Here is an 11,072-nt window from a genome sequence, read left to right on the forward strand (position 1 = left end):
GACCCAGCAACCCGATTGTCGACCCGATTCCTGAACCGCTTTTGATCTTGTTTTCCCCTAATCCAAAAATCAAAGACTGTTTCTGTAATTTCTTTTTAAAATAATTGAAAAAAAATCTGTTTTAATTTCTAAAAATTATTATTTATTTCTGAAAACTGTTTTTAATTCTAAAATAAATCTTAATTAATTAATTAATTAATTAACTTTAGTTGATAATTAATTATTTAATTAATCAATTAATTTAAATATTAATTGATTAATTAATTTAATAAGTTATTTATTAATTTTAATTGATTATTTAATTAGATTTAATTATTTAAAATTGATTTAAAAATCCTGAAAAATAGTTTCGAGCTTTAAAATAATATTTTAAATTATTTTCGAGGCTCGATAATTACTATAAAATTATTTTAAAGCCAAATTCGGGTATTCGAACCCTATTATTTAATTATTAAATGGTTCAGAGACCGTTTTAATTCCGTAAAATGTTCAAAAATTCATAATAAATCAACCGTTCGTTCGTTTAATACAAAACGAACGCGACTAGACTCAGAAAAATATTCTGCTTTCATTTAAAATACTTTTGAGACCAACTTTCTTCTATATCAAAAGATCGTTTATTTTACGAGTCATTCTGAGTCGGTTATTGATCGATAAAATATTCTTTTTGACCCGATTTCAATTCTAAACGTATTAAGACCTATCTTTTGGTGATTCAACTTATGTGCTACATGAATTACGTGATTATGTGTTATATGATTACATGCCCTATGTGTACGTGTTATGTGGATAATGATTCACCGTGTCTTTTAAACATTATCTGATTATGATGTGATCCTTGTCTATTATTATCGGGCGGGTAGACGATATGGATAAGTGTATAGACTAGACAATTATATATTGTCAGTTCATTGAATAGTATTATTTGTGATAGATGCACATAGTGCGAGATGTTCAAAGCCAGATAGAGATTGTAGAAGTAAAGCCTGATTGCGGATATTAATAAAATGAGTGGATTCAAATTAAAGATAAACCTAAGAGGGTAAATGATAAGAAAGGTCAAGTAGCCTGTCAAAGGAAATACAGATGCAACAGGATTGAATGGTATGGCAGCTAGTTAAAGATCAGACGATTATCAATTGAGGCAAGTATTCCTAACCTTTCTCCTTAAATACTGCAATTATTTATTCTCTCATATTCTAAGTTCAGAATAGTTAACTGTTTTATATTTTACTGCAATTACTCTTATTATGCCAGTTCTTTTCATTATTGTTCCTATAATTCGATTGCTCTCTTGAGCAAATACCCATTCTTTCAGGTTATTTGTGAACCCTGAGTTGGGATGTTTTGAATTCAAAATGATTTTATATCAAAGTACTCTACGGGCTGGACGGTTATTATGAGGACTAGTGATGAGCTGGATCCTATGGGTCAGGGATGGACCGGACCCTTTAGGCCATAGTTTCCTGGGTACCCCATATGTTGGTTGGGTCTATGCAGTTGGGTATAGATCCGCACTATCTCCTGACTGATCAGCAGGTTATAGTGCATATGTTGGTTTCTAGTGTCAAGTCTAATTTATTTTTGATCGCCATTAACGACATTCATTTCCGAGTAGTTCATAACTACAAACTCACACCAAGATTTAATTCAAAAGGATGAAATATTGAAACGATTACTGTCCTTTTTTGGAAAAATGTGATTTATGTTTAAAGGCCAATGAGGGCCAAGGTTTATTCGCTTAACTATTTAAATATGTAAAAACACTTTTAAAATCATTCAACCATCGTTTTCAGGAGTTTTCTGATCTGATACCTGGAAATCATTTATGATACTTGCCGGGCATTTTTGGCTCACTCTTGCTTTGTGAACTCTTATTTCTTTCAGTATCAAATGAGGGCAAAGTGAATAGCTTTTAATAGACAGCAAAAGTGGTGAGATTCCCGCTGAAGAAATTTGGAAATATCGGAGAGATCAATACAAGGAAATTAGTAATGAGGTAATGAAATTATATTTAGACAATGTAAATTTAGAAGGTTAGATTCTTGTTTCATACTATAACCTGTAAGCGATCCTGAATATGAGGGGTTATCTGTATATTTATTTTAATATACAGGTTCTTATTATTATTTGAAGTTGTGTAGTGACACCCAATCCTGACCCCGGATTTGGGGGTGTCACAGTCGTTGCGCTATCTACAAGACAAATATCTTCCTCTTTTGTTATATTCCCTATGCAAGAATGTAAAATATCCATATTGCTTCAATAACAGATAAATATATAATTAGTAAGGATAATCAAGAAGAGATACAATCATATGCATGCGAATGTAAAATAAAGCAAATAAGTACATCAAGCATTCTGTTTATCATCTAGGGTAGTGGTGTCGTCAGGAGTCTCATAAAATCAGCGGTATCCAAATAAGTCATTGTTAAGAGATTTTCTGCATGGTCTTTATCTTCGAAAACTAAATTTGTTTCAACATTCTTGCTTTTGTCCTTCAGGGACGCTTGATAAAGATCAGCTAGGTGTTTTGGTTACGGCAGGTACGTGACCAATGGCCTTTCATTCCACATCTATAATATTCACTTTCAACAACCCTTTTTCCTTTATTAATATTTTTCTCCAACTTCGAGTTGGAATTAGATTTATCATACTTGAAAATAGGGTAATTTTGGATTTGAGATCCACTACCACGGGTTCCTTGTCCATGAGCAAAACCACGTCCACGTCCATGATTACCACCTCGTCCACGCCCGCCACCTCGTCCACGCCCATAATTGTATATTTCAGCATTCGCTTCAGGGAATGGGCGAGATCCTGTGGGGCGAGACTCATGATTCTTCATCAAAAGCTTATTATTTTGTTCAGCAACAAGAAGACAAGAAATCAAATCTAAATATTTTGTAAAACCTTTTTCACCATATTGTTGCTAGAGGAGTACATTTGAGGCATGAAAGGTTGAGTAAGTTTTTTTCAACATATCCGCATCATTAATATTCTCTCCGCACAGTTTTAATTGAAAACTTATTTTAAAGAGTGCGGAGTTATATTCACTAACGGTTTTGAAATCTTGCAGCCTCAAATGCATCCAATCATAACGAGCTTTTGGAAGAATCACAGTCTTTTAAAGATCATACCTATCCTTTAAATTTTTCCACAATTCAAGTGGATTTTTCACCGTAATATATTCACTTTTAAGTGCCTCATGGAAATGGCGGTGAAGAAAGATCATAGCTTTTGCGCAGTTTGACTCAGTCTCTTGATTTTCCTCTTTAATTATATTTCCAAGACCTTGTGCAGCCAAGTGAATTTCGATATCTAATATCCATGACAAGTAATTCTTTCCTGTAATATCAAGAGTCTCGAATTCAAGTTTCGTAAAGTTTGATATATTATAAACTATACAAAAAGTGTTAGTAAAATATATTAAATATTTATTACAATTAACAAGACTAATAAATCACAAGTGTAATATTTTAAAAATATCCACTCTTATCATGCAACAATAATAAATAATTATGAACAAAGGTTCCTCCAATAAATTTAATTCTAAACTATAATGAACATAAAATAATGAGTAAAATAAAATTAACATAGGATAACCTACAAAATATTATTTTTATTCTTAAAGATTTTCGTGCATAATATCATGCATAACACGTAATTAATCAATAAACAATTATATGCACAAGACTAGCATCAATATTGATATTAATTTCTCGTTTCAGATCAAAAACAAAGAACAAATATAAAAAATGATGGACACAAACTCTGAACTATAACAGAAAGGTACACATGATCAAAATGTTTTATTACACATGAATAAAGATATCCAGCGCTAGTGCCTAGTGGTTACTCATTTTTATTTATTAATATTCTTACATGACACATATAGAACATGGAGCTCCAATCACTACTCTTCATTTTGGAAATTTCATTCCTAGATAGGCACGTCATGGTGGAAAAGAAAAAGTATAAATTTAATCTAATTTTTTACTCATGTTAGTCACTAACAACAAAAAGCAAAGTGGGTCCAGTTTACATGAATTTAGAGTAGCAAAAATACTCAACCAAGAACACAATCCAGAAGATTAAAATAATATAATATTATCCAAAAAATAAAAATTGTAATGCATGTAGATCATACATTTGGCTTAAATGTGATATAAGAGATTACTACTTCTAAACTTTATGCAAACCAAACTCCTTTCAAAATTTTGAGCAACTCATGCTGATAACGTATTAGAAATATATTGTATATATCATATATAAGATGAATATGGGAGAGAAGACATCATATAAAATTGTATTTCATTCAGGTGTGTATCTTACAAGATGAGACTTGAATCCTATTTATAGGTTCACTAGAACATAGGTAGAGAAATCCCAAGGCCAAATACAAGTACTTGAAAAGTCAAAAGTCAAGAGTTATGACCTTGGAAACTCAAGAGATTGTTCTAGAGTATTCTAGAGACATCCATATTCTAACAAAATGGTTTTTATTGACCTATGAATTAACTTTTTGACATTCTAATAAATAAAGCTGGTGGGATGCAATCAAGAGATGATGGGTTTGATTTAGCTAAATTTTCACAGTATGTCATTGCAATAGATAAGACAATTTTGATTTGTTAGTTATATGTCGATGCTATTCAGTATGCCAAGTGATTTGTTCAAAGGGTTAAATGGCGTTTTGGTCACTCAACTGATCACCAACTTTCACTTAGATCATCCAACTCAAAAAACTGTCAATCAAATCATTATACACTTTAAAACTTTCAATTAGGTCACTCGACGTTATTGACATTAAATTATGGACAGAAAGATGAGCTGACATGATGAGGTGGCTTAAATATCTTCAAATAGCATGTACATGTCAGCGCAGAAACTCTAAACCCGGACCCAACTATTTTACAACCAACTAATATAATCCAATTCAAGTATTTACCTATTTTACTTGTAATCTCTCAAAATTAGGGTTATTATATCAAGTTTTTTATACCTTTAATGTCTACTTCAAAAAAATATATAATAACTCTAATTTTTCAAACACACAGAAGAAACTCTACATCACCAAGATATATTTACAAGTGAAATTGATCACCGAAAATGATTTTCAAGAGAGAGGACTTAGGATAAACGTAGGGAGAAAGAAGAAAAAAACGAGGGTAAAAGATGAGAAAAGAGAAACTAAACTTTTGATGGGAAAAGAGAGAGACAGATGAGCGAGAAAGAAGGAGATAATGAGAAGAGAAACAGAGACCGCGGTAAAAGAGAGACTAACAAAAGATTATATCAATGGGAAGGAAGAAGAGAGGGGTTAAGTCGATTATCGAAAAATATTCCGATGACTGTTCGTCAACAATAATGTAGATGAAGGTAGTGAAAGCTGAGAGAGGAAGAAGATGGGTGGGTGGGTGGGGAAAAAGATTAGTGGGTGGGTTAGAATTGGAAAATTTATTTTGTGGGTTATAATTGGGTCGGGTTTTTATAATTGGATACTTTTATAATGGTGCAAGTTATTTGTGTGATGTGAAAGCTGATTTGGCAACAAGTTAACGGATTCCGTCTAAAGTCAACTATATTTAACGGCACTGAAATTTTTAATTTGTTTAATGATCTGGATGAAATCTTTTAACTATTATGTGACCTAATTGAAAGTTTTTTGAGTCGGATGATTCAAGTGAAAGTTAATGGTGAGTTGAGTGACCAAAATGCCATTTAACCCTTTGTTCAAATTACTCTAATTTTTTGTGCTCGTCTTCTTCGTATGTTTAGAATGTTTATTTTGGAAAAATACAGGGAATCAAAGTCTAGCAAGTCATCTTCTAGGCAGCATGCTTTAATAGCATTCAGAATATGTAGATATTCATATTAACCCATAGTAGTATTAAACGTTCAATAAGTAAAGAGCTGTTGGACTGCTAGAAAAACGTCAATATACATCGGTCACTAAACTATGTTAAAAGTTTTCCCAACCGATGTTTATGTGTGTGTAGAAAAAGGTAATCCATATAATATTGATTATGAACTGATATCTAATAACCACTTTAATATTAGTTTCAAATGAACACCCGGTGTATATTCTTCATTTTCACATAGAAACTACATTACAACCTGTTTTATTTAGCTTTAATATGATATAATTATGGACCTCAACATTTAATTTATAAGGTATAATTAACAATTAACATCGTTTTTATACATGAAACTGATGTCAAAATTACCTTTTTACTTCGCTTGTAAATGAGAACCGATGTTAGATGTCTGATTAAACATCAATTCCCTAACTAGAGCTAAAATATTTGATAGTTTTAACATCGGTTTTAGTTTTAGAACTGTAGTTTGGCTTCCTCTTTTACATCAGTTTTCAGAAGAAATGTATCTTAACAATGTCTATTTCTATGCATTGATCTTCGCAGATTATATTAGATGGACCGTAAAATACCAAATGCTAAAAATAAAAAAATATTCCAAAAAAAGTTTACCAAAATAAAATACAAGGCCAATAAATTGAAATCGCAAAATTATGTTTATTCTTAGCAACCTCCAACAAACCAACAAAATTCTAAATTTATTAAGTATATAAACTAATTATATTCTTGAATCCATCTAGTTGGCCAACTACGTAGATTATATTTAAACTACACAGTACAACTAATCTTCAACTACAAACTTAATCAAAACTAATTGTTCCGAGCGGAACATTTTACCGCACAAAACTCAGAATCAACTACAAATTGTTTACGCACACTGCGGCTAAGTGTTGCCCTATGATAGGTAAAAATACAATTTGAATTCTTTCCAAACCAACTGCAAGAGCACATTTTTCTGGATTCTTTCACCACCCGTTGTGACCTCCGAGTATGGACCTTGATATTTACCAGCTTACCAGACAACTATCACAACACGAGAAAAAAAGAAAACTGGATTAGATGACAACTATCAGTCTTATAATATGTACAAGACTTGCACTCTGGCTATTACTAATATTATTTTAGGCTGCATAGGATATCACACTACTCGGGAGATTAAAATAAGGTGAAAGCTACAAAACAGTCAGATTGAAGAGAAAAACACTTAAATTATAAATTCCAAAAGGGGTGTTTGGCAAAGTCCCAAAAGTAGCTAAAATGTACATCTCAGAACAAATTTTGAATCATGAGCTACAAGTCGATACCAAGTGCAAAAGTACCTCTGTGTGTATCCCCCGTCTTGCATTCTGCTTGCACTTTCTTGACCCCTATTTTGAGCTTTAATTTTCTCTGCTTCTTTCTGCGACGCCCAGGAAAAATTAGTGATACCAAGAGCACAAGCATCATTTGCTTACACATTAACCAATTGCAATACCATTATGTTAAGCATTGCTACTTTTAATGACTTTTTGTAAATTACATTTGATTTACTTTCTTCATCTGAAGGAACAGAAAAAGTTTGACAAGATTTAGTGTTTAATCTAAACATGTTAGTAGCATCCTCTAGCTTTTTTGTTAAATCATCAACAGAGGGACCTTGTGCGTGAGTGTTGATGAAGCCTTCTACGCGAGAGGATTCCAACAGATAACACCTACCAAAAAAGTGTGAAATTTTTTCAGAGCCGCGTGCTTAAAATAATCTGAATAACATTGAGGATGTACCCAATGTACCAAATAACAAACCTGGATATTGATGATTTCTAAACCTTCTACGTGGTTGTCAATTCCCATGAGGATATGAAGAAGGCGCTGAATACCAGCATGGCTTATTTGATCTGCTAATCTTGGGTCTGTTTGTTGAAATTTCCACGTAAAATAAGGATGCAACTTTATAAATTAGCAGATAAAACAAAGATATATGCATTCTTTTAAGATAACTGGTCCATAAAGTTTCGTTTACCATGGTGTAGGGACTGCTCCAAGCTGTTAACTAAACCTTCAATTCCTGAATTCTGCAATTTAGGCAAAAAAAATTAGTATCAGAATTCAGAGCCTATACAACAATATTCTTCCACTCAGAAAATCAAAACTAATTGAAAGAAAATTTTTCTCTGAAAAATATCAAAACTAATCCATGTATAGCAGATGCTCACAAGCATTATCATAATCTACAAAAAAGAATCTCATCTTTCTCTGGTTTGTCACACAAATCTGTCACTCCTGGAGTTAAATGAGCAGCCCTTTGAGCTGCCATCTTAACAGTACACAGAGATTCAGTTTTTGGCTTGAAGAGATTAAACAAAAGTTACTAACTATTAGTTTTAAAAATAAGTTTTATAGTAGTCTGATTAATGAATAGGTAGTTTATGCAGTAGTTATATGGTCAAAACTAACATTAACAGCCCGGAGTTGGTAAACTTACAATATCAAGCTCAAGGGCTTTAGTGATATTAGGCAGAACTCTATTTGGTTAATCTTTTCCATTGGATTTACATCTCAAACTAATATCAGCTATTGACACAACAGTTAGATATAGAAATTGTATGTGTAACACATAGATTTTCCACTCTTCCTGCAAAAAAATTAGTGTCGTTAAATCTGGAAAGGCTAAAATTTGCTATATTACTTTGAAATTTTGTTCTCATTCCATTGATAAGATTTTAAAATGATGAAGGCAGAAAAGAAGGTGGTAGAGAAATCTCATCCAGTCGTCGTCGTCTTCTTTTTGTGTCGGGAAAAATGGCTTATCCTCCAGATACAGATCAAAAGAAGCCTGTCAATCAAGTTAGTCCATGATGTTATATAATTCTTCATGTTTGCAGTGCTAGCCCCAAATCACAGCAAGCGTAATGGTTGTCATATTTTTAATATGAGATGTTGCACTGCACGTATTTGTAATGGTTGTCATCCATTACTCATTCCAATCCTTAAATCACGCACTCCTTGAGAAGTGGGGGAAAATGAACTACTCTAAAATCACTCACTCTAAAAGAAACGGGGCAAAAACTATCTTTATGCATCAGCTTTCAACTAATTTTTTAACTGCAAATTTACTTATATCTCAATTATAAAATTACACAAACAAGCAGAACATACCTTATCAAGCAAGCTCCAAAACCAAACAAAAAGCTCCTTAACTCATTTAAACTCGAACAAACTCTGATTCTGAAACTTTGAATTTTTAAGCTTCAAACACGAACAAACTCCTCAATCTTCAGATTTGTTCAAAAAATTGAAATAAAACAAAAGAATGAATAATTAAAAGAAAGATAATAGGAAAGAAAGGGGGCGATGTGAACAAATTGTGAGGTGTAAACGGAGTTTGAAGGTGTCATTAAAAAAATGAGTTCTAGGGTTTATTTTAGAGCAGCTGTGAGAGAAAGGATGACTCAGTGAATGCGACCGTTCTTTTGTTTTTGATTTTATTTTAGATTTTACTTTTTAAGTTTACACTTATTTTAAGTTGGTTGAATGTGTGTATCAGCAGGCGAGAAGTGAAAATATTTAGAAGGGGGGCAAGTCACCGAGGACTCAAAATTTTTGCGAAAAAATGACAAAAATAGTCGATTTTTGAAAAAATTTAACAAAAATAGCCATTCTGAAAAAAGTGGCCAATTTTGGCCGATTGAATACTCCACTGTCAGTTCGATATCCCAATTTGTATAAGATACTCCACTGGTAGTTGGGTATTTCATATATGGGATACTCCACTGTCAGTTGAGTATCTTATATAAAGTGGATACTCCACTGACAGTTGGGTATCCCATCGGCCAAAGTTGACCAACTTTTTAGAAATTGGTTATTTTTGTCAATTTTGTGTAAAAATAGGCTAAATTTGTCCTTCACCCAAATTTTGCTAAGACGGAGATAAAAAAGGAGAGTAGCGGGTTCTAATTTAAAAAAATAGGGCTTAGACATCGCTTTGTCTTTTGACAGATGTATCGATTATAGAAAGACATTACTTTTTGTTGACCGATGTAAAAATATCTTTTAACATCGGTGATTTTTTTAACTGATGTCTAAAGTGCGATATTTACTAACATATTTTTAGTAGCGTTGACAGAACTTGAGGACTGATCGACAAGTTTTTATATCAAACGACTTGGCAAGAAAATGTTCCGTAATTCCAAGTCTTTTGATACAAAACCAGCTCCATTAGTAGAAGAAAGTTATGTCATGGAAGGCGAATCAGATTTGGTGTTGATTATCAAGTTTTTCTTGCAACTTATTGGGTATTTTTTATCTCTTTGTAATCGCATGTAGGTTTTATGGAACATGATTAATCTTTTTGTAGTAATCTATATGTTAATATGTATTAATCTAAATTGAGTTGTTAGTCTAATTATTATTCGAGTGTTTTCTTTTATATTTTGAAATTAAATATTTATCTAGCTATTATTATATTTGTGATAATTAAAAGAAAAATAAACCAAAAAAGGTTTTTAATATAAATTTTTAAAATCATTTATGTGGGCCCTACATAAAATGTGGCAGCCCGAAAATATAACCAAAAGATAACAACTGAGAAATATAAATTATTACAAACGGCTGTCAACAACATAAACCAAGATCGCAGATGTTCAGTGTTTGAACATTCCAACACTAAAAACTATTACAACTTTTACATAGCTACCGGTCCTCACACAAAACACTGGCGATACTACATGAGCTCTCACATAAGCCTCAACATCTCCACCTGTAGACTTACGAGCAGTCCACTTGAATCTATCCATACTTTCTAGCTGAAATAACATGAATAAATAGCAAAAAGTGAGCCAAATGCTCGACAAGATATATAATGAAACAATAGTTGACGATATTGCAATTCATAATTCAAAGTTGGGGTGGATGGCATCACTAATCAAGTCAAATCAAATCATTTCTCAAAAATAATTTTATGACGCTACGGATTACAGCCGGTGATCAGCCGCGAAGTAATCCCGAACCTCGCTAGGTTCTAACAAATTTTAATTGGGATCCCTAGGAAACTTTTAAGCCTAATTTAATAAGTGTGAAAGGGACTTGCGTCTTAGTCCAATCCACCAATCTCAAAAAAACATTCTTTTGTTTGAAAAACAATTATCTTTTATAAAACTGATGCAAGAGAGAAATTACAAGGATTCTAAACGATAAAATTTTAAATATAAATCAAAG

General features: G+C 32.3%; 1 protein-coding gene across 6 annotated transcripts; it reads right to left on the minus strand.

The window, feature by feature from the left end:
• Positions 1 to 6,566: 6,566 nt before the first annotated feature.
• On the minus strand, positions 6,567 to 9,343 carry LOC141678968 (uncharacterized). Of its 6 annotated transcripts, none has more exons than XM_074485438.1 (8): positions 9,015 to 9,343; positions 8,341 to 8,691; positions 8,072 to 8,172; positions 7,879 to 7,930; positions 7,662 to 7,768; positions 7,515 to 7,570; positions 7,199 to 7,278; positions 6,567 to 6,902 (listed from the first exon to the last, which is right to left on the minus strand). In XM_074485438.1, exons 3-8 carry the CDS (start codon positions 8,081 to 8,083, stop codon positions 6,892 to 6,894), a joined length of 318 nt encoding a protein of 105 aa, XP_074341539.1. In that variant the 5' UTR covers positions 8,084 to 8,172; positions 8,341 to 8,691; positions 9,015 to 9,343; the 3' UTR covers positions 6,567 to 6,891. The 6 variants fall into 6 exon arrangements, 3 of the variants coding, with proteins under 3 accessions (XP_074341539.1, XP_074341540.1, XP_074341541.1); XM_074485439.1 differs by having other exon boundaries at positions 8,341 to 8,800; XR_012557983.1 differs by lacking the exon at positions 8,072 to 8,172 and having other exon boundaries at positions 7,199 to 7,570; positions 8,545 to 8,691.
• Positions 9,344 to 11,072: the final 1,729 nt, after the last annotated feature.

This window comes from Apium graveolens, chromosome 8 (genome assembly GCF_009905375.1).
Source record: "Apium graveolens cultivar Ventura chromosome 8, ASM990537v1, whole genome shotgun sequence".
Classification (NCBI taxonomy): Eukaryota; Viridiplantae; Streptophyta; class Magnoliopsida; order Apiales; family Apiaceae; genus Apium; species Apium graveolens.

Excerpts from the sequence above, each read along its gene's own strand:
- LOC141678968 (XM_074485438.1), bottom strand. Across the intron at positions 7,769-7,878 it reads GGAGCAGTCCCTACACCATG|ACCCAAGATTAGCAGATCAA; the intron begins GTAAACGAAACT and ends TTCAACAAACAG. Across the intron at positions 7,571-7,661 it reads TAGAAATCATCAATATCCAG|GTGTTATCTGTTGGAATCCT; the intron begins GTTTGTTATTTG and ends CTTTTTTGGTAG.